General features: G+C 62.1%; 1 protein-coding gene across 4 annotated transcripts in view; it reads right to left on the bottom strand.

Moving 5' to 3' along the window:
- CASZ1 (castor zinc finger 1) overlaps window positions 1-20,631 on the bottom strand; it is a 147,857-nt gene that overhangs the window by 12,508 nt on the left and 114,718 nt on the right. For all 4 annotated transcript variants that reach the window (XM_045776893.2, XM_087858731.1, XM_045776892.2 and 1 more), the window contains 11 exons: window positions 14,177-14,653; window positions 10,183-11,017; window positions 9,102-9,170; window positions 7,463-7,553; window positions 6,575-6,739; window positions 5,570-5,742; window positions 4,513-5,354; window positions 2,036-2,171; window positions 1,743-1,806; window positions 288-442; window positions 63-185 (listed from right to left, as the gene is read on the bottom strand). In XM_045776893.2, coding sequence (XP_045632849.2) covers window positions 63-185; window positions 288-442; window positions 1,743-1,806; window positions 2,036-2,171; window positions 4,513-5,354; window positions 5,570-5,742; window positions 6,575-6,739; window positions 7,463-7,553; window positions 9,102-9,170; window positions 10,183-11,017; window positions 14,177-14,653 — 3,130 coding nt within the window. The remainder of the gene's footprint in view (window positions 1-62; window positions 186-287; window positions 443-1,742; window positions 1,807-2,035; window positions 2,172-4,512; window positions 5,355-5,569; window positions 5,743-6,574; window positions 6,740-7,462; window positions 7,554-9,101; window positions 9,171-10,182; window positions 11,018-14,176; window positions 14,654-20,631) is intronic.

Below are 20,631 nucleotides of genomic sequence, written 5' to 3'. Positions count from 1 at the left end.
CCCGGAGCCCGGCTGGAATGAAGGAAGCTAGGTTGCCGTGGACCCCGGGGACCCCCACTCACTTGGCGTGCTTGATGGCCCCGTCCAGGGTGCTGAAAAGCGCGCCGCACTCCTCCACCACGCAGTGGAAGTGGGCCTTGTGAAGGAAGTCACACTGGGCATCACAGAAGTCCTTGGTGCCAAACCTGGCAGAGGAACGGGTGGTCAGAGGAGACCCTGGGGCACTGGCCACCACGACGGGGGGTGTGGCCCTCACTGCTCCTTTGCTCTGCCAGGAAGCCCCTCACCTTCGAAGGTACACCTTCCAGGGCTCGGACAGCTTCTCCTGAACCAGCGCCTTCACAGCCTTGCCCAGGAAGGGTGAGGACTCCACGGCGGCGCTGCCCTCCACTTCCGTCTTGATGTTCAACAGGCTGCCGAGGTTCGGGTTGCCCTGAGACATCTGCGAAGGGGACAGGGGCCGTGCTCGAGGTTGGGGACCTCAAGACACAAACCTGGCCGCCCTGGGAGCAGCAGCAGCTCTGGGCCACTCAGGCCCCTCACAACAGACCAGAGCTGCCGAGAGGAGCTGAGGCCCGGCCATAGCTGAGCCCGCTCTGAACAGATGTTGCTACAGGCCACGTGCAGCTCTACCCTGGCCCCGTGGAGATGCCAGAGGTCCTCCACGCAAACCCGGTAGTGCTAAGATCCATCACTCAAGCTAAGGCCGAGACTCTGGGCACACACTCCAGCCTAGCTTTTCCCAGACTTCGTGGCTCCCTGGTTATTTTCCTGCCAGGTTTTCAAAAGAAGTGCAGGAGGAGGAAGGGGGGGAACCCCTATGAATTCCTTGAGAACAAGAGAAGGCACACAAAGGAGGAGCGGAGAGGGAGGGAGGGAGGCTCACGGGGTGAGATCAAGATGGCTCACTGCTGCTGGGCCCAGAGGGGGAGTGCGGAGGGGGAGCCCGTGTAAAGGCTCGACCCACGTGGGGCGTGGGGCCCCGACAGGAAGGAATGAGGGGGTGCGGGGGGCAGTGACCCGAGAAGGGAAAAGGAGAGCAAGAGAGCTAGGAGGGAGGGAGAGAAGGCAGAGGGCACAGGGCCTGGGACGGAGGGCAGAGGGCAGCAGGAGGCTCCTTCCCCGCCAAGGGCTCAGCCGGGACCCCCGCCTGTGATGTCCGGCCCAGGCCCAGCTCCCTCAGCAGTCACTTGTGTGTGGTAACCAAATTAATCTTGCTGTAGTCAAATTTATCATGTGAAGGGGAAAAATATATTTGAGATGATGTATAATTTACAAAGACCCTGCATTATTTAAAATAAATATTCTGGAGCGACCTCTGCGGAAGGCGTCTGAGACCATTACTCAACCCGAAAAGTGGAAATTGATGCTTTGCTCCCACTTTAGGGCCCCTCCCCCACCTCTTTTTAAACAAACAAAAAATATATAAAATAAATAAATAAAATTAATAACGGAGAGCGGAAGAAGTTCGAGGGCTCTGGAAAAGCTTTTGGAGCCCTCCATCTGAGGGGAAAAAAGGGTGTCAGAGGCTGGAATATATTTCTTCAGCCAGTTCATTAAATTAATTTGTAAGCAGTGGCTCTGAAATTATATCCGATGAAAAATGGCCTCAAAATTTAAATGGTACAAACTCATCTTATTAGAAGCAAAACATTAAAAAACAAACACATCCCCCCACCCCCCAGCATAGCTTTAATTTCTCTGGGTGGGGGAATGGGAGGCGTGTGATGGATGGTTCTTACCTTATTCATAAGCGAGGATAAAAGAGATGAATTTGCCGGGACTGCGTGGCCATTTGATTCATTACTGGAACACACAAACCAAGGGGCTTTAGCTCGGATGTATGTGGGACTGAGCCCAGATACTTCCCAGCCCAACCCTCGGGCCCCGGCCCCGCCTGCTACATCCGCCTGGCCAGGAGGATGACCCCCACTAGAAGGGGTCGGCCCCTGGCATCTGTGGGGTCCGCCTCCAGGGTGCCGTCCCAGAGCCTCCTGCAGTGGAGCAGAGCTGGGAGGCCCTGGCCTCGCCTCACCTGGGCTCCTTCACAGTCAGGTCTACACTGCGGTCCTGGGAGACCTCGTGGGGAACCGGGGTGCCAGCGTTCTCACCGGGCTCCTGCTTCACCGGGGCTGGGGGGAACCTGGCGGGGGTGGCCTGCTGCCCGTTTCCTACAGGGGAGGGGAGGGACGACGGTGTTAGAGGGGCTGAGGGCTTCCTCTGGGCACAAACCGGAACCCCCCACCCCCCGGCAGGGAGGGCAGTGGGCTGGGTGGGCTGGGGCCCTGGGGGAGCCCTGGCTGCTGGTCAGCGATTCTCCCCACTGACATGATCGCTTGTGACGCTTACCCCTGTGTGGCAATTCTTCAAGTGATAATTATTGCAAAATTATGTCAAAGTTGTCCTGGCTCAGGGCCTCCTGGAGGAGAAGGGCGGGAGGCTGGGGAGGGGGCTGGCACGGGGGTGGGGGCCCTTCATTTTCTCCACCAACTGTCACAGTCAATTTGTGGGGCTGCCGCTTAGGCTTTTATTAAAGACTCTGTTAATGCTGAGGGAAAGTGGCAGATCTAGACTGGGAGCTGCGCCCCCTCCGCAGGTCCCGGTCCCACTGTTGCCGGGGCGACGGCCCTGCCTTCCACGGAGCATGCCTAGGAGGGGCATCTGCTGTGTCAGGGCTATGGAAGCTGACAGCCAATCAGAGAGGTTCAAACTATGTGACCTCGCCCGTCAAGCTGTCCAGGGCAGGCATATGAGGCCCACCCTGGCCGGGTTGGGCTGGACTGGGTCTAGGGGGGAGCTGGCAGGGTGCAGCCATTGGGGGAAAGGCCGGAGCTGGGTGGGCAGAGGATTGGGGAGGCCGAGGAGAGCAGGGGCAGAAGTTGCTGACAGGAACGTGTCCACCGAGCCCTTCTCTACAATCCCCAAGTGGCTGAAATATTACTCTGCCCCAAGGCGCTGCGGCTGACCGAAGGCTGCCGCACAGGCAGCAAGTGGCATTTTATTAAAAAAGAAAGGAAAACGGACCTCCTCCCCTTCCCTTGACCTTTCTTTTGGGGGAAGGAGATTTTTCTAATGAAAAGGAAGAATTTGACAGTCTGGTCACAGAGCCCCGTGTGGCCCTAAAGTGGGCCCCACCCCAGCCCTCAGGCAGCTGGCCAGGGAGGCATGGCCCCCGGGCAGTCCTGCTGTCCCTCCCACACCTGGAATGGAAAGTGGGTCAGTCCATTTCCAGCTGACAGGAGCGTCCCACTGGGGACGGCAGAGTTTTCGGAACTCAGCGTCCACATCCCAGTAGCTCCCCGAAGTCACTCGCCCAAGGTACCCCAGGAAACAGCCCGGCCAAGCACTGGCGGGCCCTCTGGGAGGTCTGGGCGGATCCCTGGGGCCATTCGCAGGGACCTTAGGTCTTGGCTGGTCTCGAGATGATCTCATAGAGGAGCGGGGCGCTGGGGCTCAGGAGCTGGACCACGGAGGTGCAAGTCCGGACTTCGCCGCCTCCTAGCTGTGTGCCGGGGGACAGACTACCCCCACTCGTCCTTCAGCTCCACAAGGCAGGACTCTGCCCCCCTGCTGCATCCCCAGCACCGGCCAGGTGCCTGGCCCTCGGCAAGCCCAGTGGTTGCAGAATGAGTGGATGAAGTGACAGCTGACTTTAGTCAGCCAAGTACCAAGGGGGGAACAAGGGAGAAGGGCCTGATAAACAGAAAAGCCAAAGAGCTCCAGAGACACAGAAGACATTTAAAAAGAGTAGAAAATGTGAGAAAGGAGAACCGCGCCCCTCAGTAAGCCAGAGAGAGGGCAGCGGTGTGACCGGGAGGCTCTGGCTGTGCTGTCTGACATGGCAGCCACCGGCCAAGTGTGACTCAGTTAAAGTAATTCCAATTGAAATCCAGTTCCCTGGTCACAGAGCCAACTTCAAGCCCTCAACAGCCACCTGTGACTAGTGGCTGCCATTCCGGACAGCACAGAACAGAGCGTTTCCGCAGTCGCAGAAAGTTCTACCGGAAGGCACCGATTGAGAGGGAGAGACTGGAAGATGTCCTCAGCCTTGTAGGGCTGGCCAGGCACGAATCCCAAGCACCCCTGAAGTCTGGCCACCCCACTGGACTCTGGCCCCCTCCATGTGACACAGAGGGGGCCCTAGGGAAATGCAGGGCTCCGGGACTGCTCTCATCAGGGGCCGGAATTGGGACGAGGTAGGGTGAGAAGTCAGGGCAGTGGGTGAGGACCCGTTGCCCCCAGGATGCCAAGGCTCCCCATAAGGCCGGGCTTAACTACGTCTACTTCACAGATGAGGGACCAGAGCTGCCTGGGGTGGAGTGGGCAGGCCAGATGAGGAGTCCCGAATAGCAAATAAACAGGAGGAGGCAGAGACCAGGCAAAGGTGGGGGGCTGGGCGGGCAGGGGCCATGGGTGCTCCACCCTCACTCCCACTCTGCCCTGCAAACCGAGGCTGTGGGCTCCCGGGGTCTGTGAGCCACCTGCTTCCTGGGCAGGGCCCGGCCTGCTCACCTGGGTCAAAGGTGGCAGAGGGCTTGAGGGCGGCGGCGGCCAGCCTGGCCATCATGGGTGAGATGAGACCCTTGCTCGCTGAGATCCTTTCCATGATGGAGGCGGGGGGCACCGGGACAGAGGTGGCAGCTGCTGGGGCAGAGTCACCGGCTCCCGAGGCAGCCAGAGTGGGCGTGTCAGCGGCTGCTGTGGCCGCTGCCCCAGATGACATGGCACCCAAGAGGCCAGGGGCGCCCACGGGCAGGGAGGCGCCGCTCCGACCCGGCAGGATGGGGAAGTAGGGGGCGGTGGTGGGCAGGCCCGAGTTGGAGAGGGCCAGCGCCAGCGGGATGGAAGCGGGCAGGCCCTGGGACAGCAGCCCGGAGATCTTGCTGTTGGGAGGCTTGGAGGCGCAGGGCACGGCCTCGGCGGTGGCGGTGGCGGCGGCCAGGGAGGCGGAGGACTGCTGGCTGGTCGGAGAGGCGCTCAGGCTGGAGTTCTTGCTGCTCAAGGCCGAGAAGTCGACCAGGTCGTCGTTGCTCGACTCCTCGTGCTCCGTGTCCTTGGCGCCCAGCAGCGAGGACGGCAGCCCCAGCGCGCCCGAGGAGCGGACGTGCCTGCGCTCGTGCTTGCGCTTGTGGGAGGTCATCTGGCTGGTGGAGGTGAAGGTGAAGCCGCAGCCCGCGCGGATGCAGTGGAAGTGGTTGGTGGCCTTGCTGTACACGCAGCCCTCGTACCGACACTCCTCGTACTTGTAGAACTTCTTGAAGCCGTCCTTGGCGTACGCGTCGTCCTTGATGTGGTAGCTCTTGTGCTTCTCGATGTCACACTTGTTCTTGAAGGTGAACGTGCAGCCGGGGCGCCTGGAGGGGACAGCGGGAGCCTGTCGCAGGGCGTCGGGGGCCTGGGACGCGGCCCTGCCCTGCTCCCGCCGTAGCCCGGGAGGAGTTTCTGGGCGGCCCCCACCCCTGTGCACACTGCCTTGAGGAGGCAGGACCCCAAGCCCCACACAGGCCCACGTCCCTGTGTCCATCCCTCCGCACGGCCAGGAGGCCGCCCCGGCTGGCGCCCCGCTCACCTGCAGTGGAAATGGGTGGTCTTCTGCCCATAGAACTGGCAGTCGGCCGTGCCGCAGTCCTCGGTGGCTCGGAAGCGCTGGAAGCCGTCATTGATGAGCTGGGTGTTCTTCTTGTGGAAGTTCTCGTGGGTCATCACGTCTGACGTACTGGTGTACACCTTGTTGCAGCCCACCTGCAGGGGCAGGACGGCCATCAGGGCCACTGAGGCCACGCACCCCGGGGCCCAGGTTGGAGCAGCCGTGCTGCCGGCCACTGACCTCCCTGCTCAGGGGAGCTTCGGCCCCATAAACGTCCACCTAGGGGGTGGAAAGCCTCTAGCGACCCCTCTGGCCCTCCAGGCCTCGCCTGTGCCGAGGGCTGGGATGTCTTCGGGGCCCTGGATGCTCCCGGAACAGGTGAGGCAATCCTGTCCCGCAGGAGGGGACTTTGGGGTCCTCAGCGGTGGCTGTACCTCCAAAGCCCCTGGCGGTGGGCAGGGCCGGACCCGGGGGCCTGACGGTCACCCTCAGCCCAGGGACTGGCTTAGTGGACAGTTCCTGGCACGGGGCCCTCCCCACCCCACCCGGGCTGGGCCAAGGCAGGCAACGTTGCCATATTGAGTAAAAACCAGTGGAATCTGAGCACTCTTGAAGGCTGGGCCGTGCCAGTGTCTGCACCATCTCAGGGCCTGGAGAGCGAGCCCCCCTCTCCTCCCAGCCCAGGTTGTTCCACGGAGCCCATAACAACCCCCTGACAAATACCGGGGAAGGCGCGCCGGCTGCTATTTGCAACCCCCAGCTGCTCCCCCTGGACCTGACACCTTGAAAAAGCCCAGACTCTGCGTGGCATTAAAACAGAAAATTAAACAAAATCCTCCTCAGGAACCATTTGCAACGTGGCTCTTGGTGCTAAAGCCTGAAAACTGTCGGTCTGTATAAACAGCTCCCTGAATTTCACCCGCACCAAGTATGGCCATGGGGCCGGCCCCGCGCCCGCGCCCGCCCGCCGCCCCGGCCGGCGGGCACCTGCATGCAGTGGTAGTGCGTGCTCTTCCCATTCAGGTGGCAGCCGTGGTAGTAGACGCTGCAGTCGTCCAGCGGGCTGAAGCGCATGAAGCCGTGTTGCAGGGAGTTGTCGCGTTTCTTGTGCATGTTGTAGTGACGGATCACGTCCTGCTTGCTCGTGAACCTCTGCGGGACGGCACCGCGTCGGGCGGGGCCCAACGCCCACCCCCCTCCCGGCCGGCCCAGACCCCTGGCCCCTCGGCTTCCCCGGGAGTAATCCCGCCTGGGCTGGAGGTGGCCCACATGGCCCCCGGGCCAGCACCACGGACCGCAGATGGGGCCGTTCCAAAGGTTCTGGAGCCCCCGACCCTGCCCTGGCCTCCCGCCCGGCTCCCCGCAGTCACGCCCCGGAGCAGAGAGGCTGAATTGGGCCAGGCCCTTCAGGCAGGGGCTCTGATGGCTGATGACTCATTTTGCCCAGGACTGCCGACAGGCGGTGCCAGCGTGGGCTCCCCGGTGAGCAAGAGGGGACAACGCACGTTCCCCTCTCGTTGACCCACTCTGCACGTGCCAGAGGTGGTTTTGACCATAAGTGACAATCTATCTAAGCCTCAGTGTTACCACCTGTTAGATGGGGCAGGAGTCCTGACGCGGGAAGACACTGGGAAGAGTCAGATAAGGGGCCTCCGCCTGCGGGCCTGGTCCCTGGGGGCAGGGCAGCTCCCAGAGAATGGGAGCTTCAGTTATCACCCCGGGGAGGCAGATGGCTCCTATCAGATGCTTTTTTGCAGCTGTTGGTTTTCTGGGTTCTCTGTCAGCTTGAGTTGAGCGCCCCCATCCCACTTGTGAGGAGCTCCTCTGCCGCCGGGCAGGCACGCCAGGGTGGGGCTGGGGCCCACCGGACCCTACCTGGTAGTTGCACTCGGGGTCCAGGCAATGGTAGTGCTCGCGGTACTGGTAGGCGCAGTGGATGTGGCCACAGTGCTGACTGCCCGAGAACCTGCAGGGAGAAGGGGTGGGCTCAGGCCTCGCTGGATAGCAGCCCCAGGGCAGACTCTTCCCAGGCTCTCGGCAGGAGCAGCCCAGAAAAATCTGTGCCCATATCTCAGGGAAGCGCTGCTGGGGTTCAGGGGGGCTCTGGGCCCTGTGGGGGGGGGTGGGGGGGGGCGGCAGAGGTAGTCTGTAGGGGTGAAGTGGCTGAGGCCTAAGAAAGCCAGGGGGAGTGATTGCACCTGTTGGGAATCCCAGAGCCACCGAAGCGCAGGGCTGTGCCACCTGCCGGGGGAACAAGGGCCCAGGGAGGCACACAGGCCTAGCACCAACGTGGGGAGGAAAAGGCCGGGGCAGGCCAAAAGTCAGAGCAGAGACGGGAAGAGGCCTGGGATGGGATGGGATGAGGCGATGAGGTCAGAAGTCCCCCACAGTGGCCCGACTGCCTTTCCTGCAGGTGCCGCCATTGCCCTCCCCGCCCCCCCCAGGGCTAAGCCAGGTGCTGCAGATACGGGCTGGGAGGGCCCAGCTGCTGAGAGGTGTTAAAGCCTCTCTCTGTCCTGGGCTTTCCTGACACTTGAACAGCCCAGGGTTATGAATTTTTAAAGCACAGCATCTGTTCGGCTTCCTGAGGCAGGGAGTATGCTCTCCAGCCAACTCGGCTGCCGGGAGCCCCATGCGGCCTGGCCGCTGCCTGCCTCCCAGGAAACCCCGTGCCTCTTCCAGGCCCCGAGGCCGCCGGGGTGTGGCTCTCGGTCTCCGTGACAGCTACCCTGGGGAGGCTGCTCCGGGGGAGAGCCCGCAATGACAACTGGGGAGGAGATGGGCCTCAGACTGTAGGACAGAGACGGAGACCCCCTTGTAAGGGAAGAACAACTTGCAAATACACATTTACGCCGAAGCTGCCAAAAGGGCCATCTGCGGAGGCCCTAATAATAATGATAATAATGATAATAGAATGGAGTGAAGCTGAAAAGAGAGGGGTGGGAAGAACCTAGAAGATCAGCAGAAAGACAGAGGCTGGGGCGCAGCCCCTGCCACGTGCTACCCCATCGGGCGCTGGCAGCGAGGGGCCTGATTTGGGGGAATCTGAGGCGAAGTTTCTTTGCCCACCTATCCTGCTGCCTTAGACATGTACAGAAGCAGGTCTGGAGTCAGGCGGTGAGGATCAAGGCCCGGCCCAGGGAGCACACTGAGGCCAGGTCAGGGAGGACCATCGCCCACACCCCCCCTCATCCCCACCAGTTCTGCGCTGGCCTGCATCTCACCCAAGACTCCGTGTAAGTGACAGCAGTGCTCTGGGCTTACGTGGGGCCTTTGGACACCCTGGTCCAGCCTAGGGCTTGAGGGCTTGTGGCCCAGACCACATCAAGGGGGCAGGGGCTCTGAGATGGGGCGTAGTCCCTCGGGGGAATTTGAGGGCAGGAGTGCACAAGGGTGGGGAAGCAGTAGACACCTTGGCACTGGCGGTCAGATGGACCTGTGGTCCCACAGTCCCCAGGCGTTCCTGGCACCATCCCACCTTCTCTCCATGGCCGTCTCCACCCCAGGGGCCTACCTGGCAATATATTTCTGGTAAATGTTTACATCCTCGGTGACAGCTGGTTTATCTGTGGGCAATCCGTTCCTGGCGAGAGACACACAGGGCACAGCCGATTAGCGGACAGGGGGTAGCCTCACGCCCCAGGAGCGTCTAGGGGGCAGCTCCCTGCCCTGGGGCCCTGGCCTTTCCCTCCCTTGCTCTGTCATGTTCTGAGGCCCTCGAGGTAGGACTGAAAAGCCCTTTTGGCAGAACCTTGGCACGGGTTCAATTAGCCCAACTCCGGCAAAGGCAGGGCCATCCCAAGCTGGCAGGCCGGAGGGCTCCACCTCAGTCGTGGCCTGACCTGGAGTCCAGCTGGGCAGGAAGCTTCGGAAGCTGGGGCCTGGCCCTCATTGCACACCAGGAGTCATGAGGATGCTGGGAAGACCCCAGGGGAAGGGGCGAGAGCAGTGCCAAGCAAGTGTGGCCAGCTGGTCAGAAAAACCCCACTCCAAGGCCATTGGGCAGCTCCCTAGATCAGCTCCCAGGTTGTGGGCTCTACCTCAAGGGGGAAAGGGGCCTGGGGGATGGGGTCTCCCAGCCCCACACAATTGATTCACAGAGAATTTTACCATTGCCTGGGGGTTAGCAATGAGTGTGCTCGCCCCCACTCCAGACTCCTGCCTTCTCTTGCTGCCTTCCCCAGGGCCCAGGCTTTAAGCCCGGGAGCCGGGGCCACCAGCTTGGAGCCCAGAACTCCTAACCCGGACTGGGGCTTCCCCAGCCAACCATAAGGCTGCCTCCGAGGCAGAGAAAGCCTGTCATTGGGAAAGTGGGGGTCGCAGTAGTCCCCGGTGTGCATGTTAGCAGATGAGCACACGTGAGAGCAAGTGTGCACACTGTAAGATGTCCATCCCATGCACCGGGCATGAGTGATTGTGTGAGTATGTGAGTGTGTGTGCGTGCAAGCACGTGTATGAGAACCTGAGCGTGCCCCAGGGTGCGCAGTGGATATGCCCAAGGTATGAGTGGATGCGTGCACAAGCATGGGCTTCAGAGGCAGAGGAGTGGGGCTCCCAGCTACTCTACTCCCGAGCTCAGGATGGGGGTGCCTTACTTGACAGTGGAGACGGTCCCCGTGGTGATGGAGTCTGTTTTGGAGAAGGTTGACTTCAGGTACTCGGGAGTGTTGAAGGGCAGGGAGGCAGGTGGCTCAGGCCCTGGCCCAGGGGCACTGGGAGCACTGGGCACGCTGGGGAGGGGTGCAGGAGCCAGGCTGGGGGTGGGCGGGACCTTGGCGGGGCCCGGCTTCTGGATGGCCCGGACGTCGTACTTGGAGGGGCGCCCCACCTTGCCTGTCTTGAAGGCAATGGCCCCGCCCATGTCGGGGCTGCCCTCCCCAGGTTTGAAGAGATGGAGGTATTTGACATTCTCCAGGTCGTACTTGGATGGCTTCTTGTAGGTGCTACCGTTCTGGGGCCGCAGGTTCTCGCCTGTCTTCAGTTTCTGGATGAAGAAGTCATACTTGGAGGCGCGGGCCACCAGGCCCTGCATGGGGACGCTGCTGTGTGAGGGCAGGGGCAGGATGGTGGCCTTGGTCTCCAGGTGAGCCGTGCTGCTGGGCAGCCGCAAGCCGGGCAGGGGGCCCGCCACCTCCTTGCCTGCCCGCTCCTCAGCCTTGGTGCTGTGGGCCGGCCAGGAGAGCTGCTCGCCGGCCTTGAGCTTGCGGATGTACTCCTCGTATTTGGAGAAGCGTGCCCGCTTGCTGAGGGCGTCCTCGGAGGCGGGCAGCATGGAGGAGGTGGCCACTTCGGGGGTGGAGCCCGGGTGCAGCTTCTCGAAGCTGATCTTCCTGGCTAGCTCGTCCCTCGTGTTCTGGTCATCATAGCCAAACATGCCGAGGAACTCAGTCATGGTGGAAGCCGCGTAGTCCCGGAGCGAGGAGGCCTCTCCTGCAGCGCGGGGAGAACCCAGTCACCTCTGGGAGGGAGCAGGGTGGCCAAGGCATGGGGGCACCCCCTCCCCAAGAGCCCCCACCCACAGAGGGAGGAGGCTGGCGTGGGGAGGGGGCGGAGCACGACATGATCTATGGACATTTGGCTCACTTGTTAGGTTTTACGACTCTTAAATTAATTTGTTTAAAAAAAAAGTAATTAATACCGGGGTAAAATAAAACGAGTTCATCAATGCCAGGAAAATCAATTTCCTAAATGTTCTGGCCGATGGCTTTTCAGTACATTAAACAAAGTTTCATAAATGTCTCCTCTCTCTCGCCTTGGCCTAATATGAAAGAGAAGTCACTTTACTGGAAGTAAGGCCAGATTCCAACCTGCCTCCTCGGGGTGGGGTGACACGGGGGCTGGGGACAGGTATGGATGTGGGGCAGCGGCCGGGAAGTCAGGAGGGACCCCAGGAGCTGAGGGAGCCACTGGGAATAGGGTTGGGGCGGGACTGGCTGAGCCCACCTAGAAGACTCTCCCTGACCCCCACAAGTGGACACACAGCCCTGCATCCCTGGGAGGTGGAGGGCGTGCCCCCAGCCTCCCCAGGAGCTGGCCTCTTGGCTCCCCACCGGCCCCCCAGTGGCTGAGGGTCCCAGACAACAGGACGGAGGGGGGGCAGGGGCTCTGCTGATGTGTTTACTCAGACACACTCAGGGCTCCTTGCCCCAGCGAAGACTGATGACGTGGGCAGCCCTATGACCGTCCCCCCCGGTCAATCCTCGTGCTTGTGTGAGGGTGGTCACCCTGAGGAGAGGCAGGGCCTGAGAGGTTGGCCCTGCCAGCCCTGGCAGCGGACTGGCTGCAGCCCATCTGTGGGCCCCCCCTGTGCCCACTGCAGGCACACTGAGATCCCTGGTGCAACTTCTCCACAGGGACCTGAGCAAACACATGTGCACATGTGCTCTCTCTCTCACACACACACACACACACACACACACACACACACACACACCCAGCTACCTGCCCAGCTCCACAAACACACCCGCACATGGACACAAACCTCCCCAAATCCTACATGCATCTCCCAGGATGAGTCTCCTGATGGTGGAGGCAAGCTGATCCCATTCTGCCTGGGCTTCTCCTGTGGAGACCCGCCTCCTTGCACGCACGACCTTCCACCACAGCCCACGTGTGACTTCCCGGCGCACACACACTGACTCGTTTCCGTGCAGAGACTCGCTAAACACCTACTATGTGCTACGCCCTGAATCGGGTGGGGGCACATAGAGGGTGAGACCCACATGGGCCTCAGGGACACAGGTCCTCTCCGTTCCCATCTGAGCCGGCAAAGCTGGGCATACTCAGAGCCGCGGGACGCCAGGCTGGGAGAACTAACAGCGCAGCAGGGAAGGTGGGGCTGAAGAAGGGGAGGCCCAGGACCCCAGCAGGTGGCTGAGGGGGTCACTTCCCAACCCACATCCCCACCTACCAGGTCTGCGGGAGAAGGACAGTCACAGGCAGCACCTGGCACCCCCCAAGGTGGGCAGAGTGACTCCAGGAGCCAACAGATGGCTGTTCCCTGGGGCGGGGTGGCCTGTGGGCCACTGTCCTGACCTCAGGCTATGTGGGATGGGGGGGCGCAGCCTGGGAGGAGTGGGCTCTGGCTGCTGGATTCAGTGGTTCAGGGACCAGGGAAAGGGGCTAAAAATAGCAGGAGGGAGCTGAGCCCTCACTATATATGGCAGAGAGACAGAAGGCTTTGAAGGGCAGGCAGCTTAGTAGAGGGAAGGGGCCCGGCGGGGGTCTGGGGCAGCCCAGAGGCCTGCATTCCCGAGCCCCCAGGCCCAGAGAAGGTGGCCCGAGCCCGGTGGGCTGCTAGGGCTCCAGCTGCTTCTCTCTGGTGTCCCGGGCTGAGCAGGCTGCCCTGGGTGTCAGACTGCAGTCCCACGGGGCCTCCAACCAGAGGAGCAATGCCTGGGTCATGAGGCCACTGGCAGTTCCAGCCCGGCCCCCTATGGTCCTGGCTCTCCACTTGGGGTGAGAGAAGGCAGGAGTCAGGGCAGAGCTGGGCCTGGGAGGGGCTGGGGCCCCAACGGGACAGCGGCCCTTGTCCCTGTCCCTCCCTCTCCTCTGGCTCAGCACAATCACCTTGTGTCTGGGAACGGCAAGGGCTTTTCCTATCAGAGGAAACTGAAGGTCACACTTTTCCTCATTGATCTTGCAATGTTTGTTAATTACTCTGTCACTGATGTGGCGAAGGATAATTAAACAGCTCTGTTTATATCTTATATGCATAATTATGTGGCTGCGCAGGGCTCCCCGCGCAGGGAGGAGATGCGCCCCTCGCTGCAGGGGGAAGGGGATCGGGGAGCAGGCAGGGGAGGCTCGGGGCACCAGGCACAGGCCTGAGGAGGAGGCTGGAAGCTGGAGAAAAGACCCCAGACCTGGGGTTCCATCCTAGTGGTGGTAATCCCCTTCACCCGAAACTGCAGGCCCTCCCTTCCAGGAGGGGAAGGAGCTCCGGGCTGCTCTGAGTCGTAAGGACAAGGAGACAGCAGAAAAGCCGGGCCTTAGCCATCTCGTGCACGGGAAAGAGGTCAGCCAGAGGAGCACGTCCCGGGCAGGTGGGTATAATGGGATATGCGGGCTGGGCCAGGTGGGGCCATCCTGCGGCCCGGGGCCTCACCCCTGAGAGGTCCCGCCTGGGACAGCCAGTGTCCCTGGTGAGGAGAAGGCTTCCGAGAGGGGGCAGGGGAGGGTGGGAGAGCAGGCCTATGCTAGAGCTCTGCTCCTGTGGTTCCTGGGGCTGACCAGCCCTGCCCCCCCAGGCTCCTCTGATGCAGGTGTGGAGAGACAGTCCCACAGTCTGTCCTCCGTCCCGCATCCCCGCAGCCATCAGACCCGCGGTGCTCATAGCTGCCCCCAGCCCGGCCCACACTGGGAAGCTCCCCTTCCAGCCCGAGCAAGTGTCCCCTGTTCTTGCCACTACCTTGGCCCCAGGCCCCCACATCAGGAGAACTGGCGGGACTCAATGAAGTACCGGTAAATGGAGCACGTGTGGGGGAAGCGGGCAGGCTCCGTGGACCCCCCACTCCTTCCCCTCTGGCGCCCCCCGCGAGGTCATGCCATCCATCCATCCGTCTGTCTGTCCGGGGCTCAGACACCTACCTGAAGCCTGCTTGGCACCGGGGCCGCTGTCATCCTTGGAGGCTGCGCCATCAGGCTCCTTCTGCTCCACGACACCGCTGCCATCCTTGGGGGGCTCTTCGCCGTGGTCTTCCTCATCGCTGCAGCCCTGGGGCTGTACCATGTACACGCCTTCGGGGGGCAGCTCCAGGCCCTCGCGGCCGATCCGCCCCAGGCCGGGCGCAGGCGCGGGCTCCTCACTGTACTCGCCGTTGACCCACTTCTCAATCACCGCCCGCCTCTTGTCTTCCTCGCTGCGGGCGCCCCGGGCCACGCCGGTCTCTCGGTCCCGTGGCCGCAGTGAGCTGCCCTCGGCCGGGGGGCCCGCCTCCGCCCCCTTCTCCACCACCACCTGGCGGCTCAGCTTGGCGCAGATGGCGTTGAGCTTCAGGCCGCCTTTGCGCTTGGCCGCCATCGCCGGCTTGCCTGCGGGCGGGTCGGTGCACCGGGTGCCTTCAGCTGTGGGGCGGACGGAGAGGTCAGAGGCTGGCGTGTGTCAGGCTCAGCCCCCCACCTCGGCAGCCCAGGCCCTAGGTCTTTCCAATCCCGCCTTCCTCACGCTGCCCCCAGCCTGGCTGGCGGGGCTTCGGGCCCCTCACCAGACCGTGAGCCCCAGGGGCCCGGCTCGCCCAGCGCGCGGGCTTGTACCGGGCGGTCAAGGAGAGCTTGTTTGTAAATGAACATACGAATGGGTGATGTGCGGACACCTGGGGCGGGCTTCTCAGCACCTGGTTCCTGGAAGCATTTCCTACTCTTGCTTGGCCCTAAATTCCTCTTCTGAGAGGCAGGCCAGACATGACCCCAGCTGGAGGGGGGGGGGGGTGTGTGCTCTGACACTCAAGGATACTGAGGCACGCGCGCCGGCTTAGGGGCTGTCCATTGGGTGACTCCAGCAAGTGACAGCAGCCTGACTACCTGTGAGCATCTGCCCCCCCCCCCCCCCGTGGCCTGCCACACAGGGAGGTGACCGCAGAGAGCCAGGGAGCAGCCAGCATCCACCTCCTGCCTTCCTGTCCCAGCCACGGGGGCGGGCACCCTTCTCCACCTGAGCGTCTCATCCCTGGCACCACTCGGCCAGACCTGGTCCCTGGGCCCCACCGGACTCCTACCTCTGCTCCCTGGAGAGCCCCGAGATCTCTTCCTTCTCTCCTAGCCACCCAGGGCCTCCGAAGGCCTGTTTTTCCTCTCTCCCCTCCCCTTCACAGACCCGCTCGAATTCTCTGGCCATTTCCTTTCCACAAGCCTCAGTGAGGGCCATTCAAGGGCAGAGCTCCTCACAGTCCCCCTGAGAAGCGCTCATCCCTGTCCGGGATCTCACTGTGCCTTCTCGGCCTCGGCCGGCTCCTGTGGCCCTAGAAGGCCCGGCTGATTCTGGGAAGCCCACTTCCTGGCCCGGAGAAGCCACAGCTGGACGGGGTCGGGATTCCTCGGATCCCCAACAGAGAGCCCCAAAGCTGCAGTCGCGGTGCCGAAGCCCTGCACGTGACAGCCGACAGAAACTCTAACTCAGGCTGCCCGAGGTCTCACCACCTCCCTCACGGCTGCTGAACGGGTCACCCAGGGTCTGGGGTCGGGGTGGGGGGATGGTGCACGGCAAGTCCCCTCACCACACAACCTGGGCCCTGCCACAAAGGCCAAGGGTGGACACACATATACATGCTGGCATATCTGTCTGTCTGTCCACCTTTCCATCCATCCATTTAGTCAGCTCCCGTTGCATGCCAGACCCCGTGGTAGGCTTGGCAGAGAGGCTCAGCCCACATTGGTTTTGGGCACAGGGGACCCCACTGGGGCCCCTCAGTGGCAGGGCTCCCTGGCGCGTACCTCAGCAGAGGAATGCACATGTCTGAGTTCCCACCTACAGAGGTAAGAAGCTGGGGCAGGGGCTCTGCTCCCAGGGCCGTGGGAGGAAGGAGCTTCCCTATAACGGGTCAACACCCTAAAAACTCCCACACCTCGAAGCCCCTGAGAGGCATGCTCAGACAGGATGACCACACCTGGGCCTGCCTGGGGACCCTGTCCCGCAAGGAGACCAGGCTTTTGCACACGGGCGGCTGTACGATGCCCCAGACCTGCCCTGAAGCCGGCTGCCAGTGCACATGGCCTCACTTGGCCCAGCGGCCCGGCGACCTAGCCCAGTCCAGGCAGCGCACTGCCGGCGAAGGCTCTGCTTGGCTCACACCAGTCCTCCCGGTCCTGGGGCCCTGGCTCTGCTGGGCCCCACCCTTGCCCAGGCCAGGGGCCCGCTCTGCCCAAGTTGACCCACACCTCCAAGTCTGTGCTGCCTCCACCCAAGTCTCCAAGCACTGACATGGGTTCCTCCTCAAAGCGCAGCGATGGGTCCCCTAGTCACGCCATCCCACCCAACTGCTGGGCCGGCCGCCAGGCTGCACGACACCAAGTTTCCTCCAACAGAACTACAGGCAGCAGGCCTCACCTGGCCCCCTCTGTCCCCTGCCCTAGTGGGGAAGGGAAGGGGGGAGTAGGGGAGCCTGCTCTATTTTTACCAGGAGGTAAGCAGCCAAGTGTGTATGGCAGACAGCAAATGGATCTATAAATATTTATCCCAGGGAAGAGGGAAGCAGAAGCTCCCAGGGCTGCCCTTGCTGCTGGTGACACCCCCTCTCTGGGCTCCCACCCACCCTGGAGCCTCCCGGCACTTGGGCCCACCCAGTCCAGCCCACCCGCCCCTGGTCTCGGCCGTGTGCCTGGCTCGGTCCCTCCTGGGCCCCCACCAGCTGCGCTGCAGCTGTGCACCCAGGGCCCACCCCCAGCCCACAGGCCCCTTTGCTCCGCCTCCACCCCCACACCTGCCCTCCAGCCGCTGCTCTGCCCCAGCCCACCTGCCTTCCAGATGTTGCCCTCCCTCTGACTCTACTGCAGGTCCCAGGGGTAGAGGTGGAGAAGGCGTGTGGGCCTGGGGTGCAGGGCAGGAGGCAGAGGCTAGGGCAGCGGTAGGGGGTATGAAAGAGCTAAGGTCCAAGTTGCCTGCCCATCCGCCTTCCGGCCCACTCTGCGGAGCCCTTCTCCCCTCCCCCTCCATCAGGGCCCTGGGACATACAGACTACCCCCCTCGTGGTCTGACCCCAGGCTCCTGTCCATGTAAACATTCCCCCGACTTTCTTCCCTAAAATATAAACGCCGTGGCCAGGCCTCAATGGGAGGAAGCCATCCGTCCCCGGCCCTGTCACTGCCCCTTTCATCTCCTTCCCGCCACCAGCCTGCCCGCTGCCCTATTTACACTGGACACTTCCTCTGGGAACAATACTGCCCAGGAGGCAGGCTTGGGCCAGAGGGTGGGAAGGCAGGGGACTCCTGCACTGCTTACTCAGGGACGGGCTCCAGAAAGGAGGCAAGGGGCAAGGCAGCTGAGGTGGGCCCCGTCAGGCCCCGGGGGAAGGAGCAGCCAGGGCCTGCACACAGGCAGCAAGCTCAGCGGCTCTCCCAGCCTCTAGCCCCCGGCCCCGTGGGGTGAGCTTCAGGAGGTGGCCCAGCACCAGGGCACAGCCTGGCTCTCCCCCTGGCTAGCTCAGGGCCCTGGGCAGCTCTCGCCCCATGAAAGGGCCACAGGACGGCAAGGTGGGAGGGTTCTGGAAAGCAAGGACCTGAGAAAAGGCAGCTGAACCCTGGGGGGGACAAGCAAGCAGGTGTGGGGCACATCTAGGCACAAGATCCCAAGACGTGGAAACCTCACCCGGCCCAGGAGAGAGAGGGGAGACCAGAGAGCCTGGGGGGCCTGGCCGTGGGCAGGCCGTCCCCTCAGCAACAAACACCCCCCTCATCAGCTCCCAGGGTCTGAACCTTCTCTCCCGGGGCTCCAAACTCCATCAGCCCACCTGCAAGCAGCTCTCCTCTCTGAGATGTGTAGATGCTGGTGGCAGGCAGGTGGGGCAGAAACCGGACCTTCCATGTACATTTCTGGGTACTATCTCATGATACGCTCACGATGACCCAGTGAAGCAGGGACTGCCATCAGCCCATCCGATAGAAGAGGCAACTGATCCTGAGCCACGAAGACACCCCAGAGCCTGGGCTCACAAAGGTCCCGGGCTCAGCAAGGCCCTGGAGCGGCCATCATGGCCCCAGTTCAGGCTCTTGGGTGGGCTGTAGGAAGTCCCAGGCCTCTCTGCCCCGTCTCCTCCTCACCCCCACTCCCGGTTCCCATAACACGGAGCCCCCTAAAGTGTTAACTGCAATGGGTAAAATGGTGCAGCAGATTGCTACAATAAATAATTTACTGATATTTATAAATATTCAAATCAGCCAGCTTCAGAAATCAAATGAAGGGAGGGCCTCGGGAGAAGGGCCCGTTATGGCAGGAATCTCATCACTCCCTCCAAAGGCTGAGGAGGCCAGGGCTCCTGCCAGTTACGGGGGAGACAGGGGGGCTCCTGTAGCTGCACCTGGGCCCCTGGGCCCTGATCTCTGGGGACTAAGGGGTTGGGGGTGGCTGGAACGGCTCCACCTCCTGGCCAGGTTGGGGCCAGGGCCTCCCCTGACCTGCGCAGCCCCTGTTCAAGGGGATGAGAAGCTCCAGTGCCCAGCGCCCACTGCCTGGGTCTCCAAGTTGCTTGTCCTGCCATGTGGGGGGGGGGCAGTCCCTGGGGGCTGGGCAGGCCTGGCAGGCCCCCCCCCCCACTCGTGAGTAATGTGTTTCGGGGCCGGGCGGCCTGTCAGCTACCAGGCTCCCAGTGCTTTATGGGCTCTGCCTGGTGGCTCTGAACTCCCTGGTAGGAAATAAAGTTCTCCCTGTGCGTCCCTTCTAAACATTTCACTCAGTGGAAACGGTGTTTAAGAAAAATGAGGACATATTTCTTCCTAAGGATGCAGTGTCCCCTTTGGGCAGCCTAATGCCCGCTGTATATCAGGAGGTGGGGAGGCAGGGGCCAGGCACCCGTCCCCTGGGGTGGGGATGCTCCAGGGCCCACCTGCCTGCGGCCAGGCGGCTCAGGGGCCACAGACACTGCCAGGCCACTGGTGGCTGCCCTGTCCCACAGCCCGGAGTGAGAGGGCAGCTGGCGCCCTCCAAATTACCTCCCTTGTGCCAGGGACCGCACTGGGCACTTCATGGTGTCGCTTCAGTGACCCTCCCCTCCCCACAACATCCCCATGAGGCCTTGACCTGTCCCCCTTTCCAGATGAGGAAGCAGAGCTTGGTGAGAATGGTAACTGCCCACAGTCACACAGCATCAGTGCTGGAACTGGACTCCCACGGGGCTCAGATGTCCAAGGTCACGGTCTAACACCCCACACACGCCTCCCACAGCCTCCCAATCAGGGTGGTGGCGATGTTGGAACCTCCACCCTGTCATCCCTAAGAACTTGAACTTGATGGGCTACAAGCCCCAGTTTTGGGGGGATGTGTCTATGTTTGTTCAACACCCCCTCTGAGCTGCTTCTATAGGCCAGGCTCTGGGCTTAACCTCAGGATACGATGTGAGCAAGACAGACTGTCCTGGTTCCTGCCATCCCGGCCAGCTCAAATTTAGACGAGGAGGCAGACGTTCACGTAATTACAAGTGCAATCACTGTGGTGAAAAGTCCAGGTGCCCACAGGGGCCGCGAGGCTGGGGAGCCAGGAAAGGTCCCCCTAGAGACAGGTGCCCCATCCCCTGCTCCCCCCAAGCTCCCTGACCATCCCTCCCACCACTCTCCTCGCCCCCACTGCCAGCACAGTTCACTCCCCTATCTTCTACCTTCTCCAGCTGTGACTCCCTTCCCCAGCCAGCACCTGTCCCCTAGGAGAGGGTGTCCTCTCTTGGGGCTTGGGCCTGAGCCCGCTCCCAGCTCAGAACAGAAGGGCTGCCCAGCTTCTGTGGGTGGGAGCAGTGGCCACTGCTCCCCAGGGCTCTCGGCCAGGTCCCTTGGTCCCCAACAGCGCTAAGACGGGAAGTGGGGGGGCCCCGGCCACCGGGCCCTACTTGCCCCCCTTTGTTTATTTATTTATTATGATTTTTTAGTCCAGTTAAAAGGTTTACTATCCAGACGCGTCTAAGTGGCCTCACTTAGCGTAAGTAACTCTATAAATCAGGGGAACTGTTAGCATCCACCGCACAGGCTGGCTATCAATCTCCCCCAGGTCACAACCAAACAGGAAGGGGAGAAAAAAAGAGCTACCACCCAGGGGAGATTTAAAACACACACACAGCGCACACACAGACCGTGCACGTGCACACACACTCGGGCGTCTCCGTACTTGTACAATCATATTAGAAGTCACACGTGCACATGCAGAGCGGCCCGGAAACCAGCCGTGCCGCGTGTGGTCATGATAACAGAGCATAAACAGGGCTCCTGCAGCCGAAAAGGGAATCAGAGCCCAAGGGCGGGGAGCCTCCAATGCCCCCCCCAGGGCTGGGCGCTCATGCCTGAGATGCCCTGCCTGGGGAAGGGGCTCTGGAGGGCCAGGCAGGGGCTCCGCTTGGTCCCCTCCACTC

The sequence above is a fragment of the Ursus americanus genome, chromosome 33, assembly GCF_024610735.1.
Source record: "Ursus americanus isolate L20-20 chromosome 33, mUrsAme1.1.p, whole genome shotgun sequence".
Taxonomy (NCBI): Eukaryota; Metazoa; Chordata; class Mammalia; order Carnivora; family Ursidae; genus Ursus; species Ursus americanus.
Note: the sequence above shows the minus strand (reverse complement) of the source record. Positions and strands in the feature narration are given on the sequence as shown.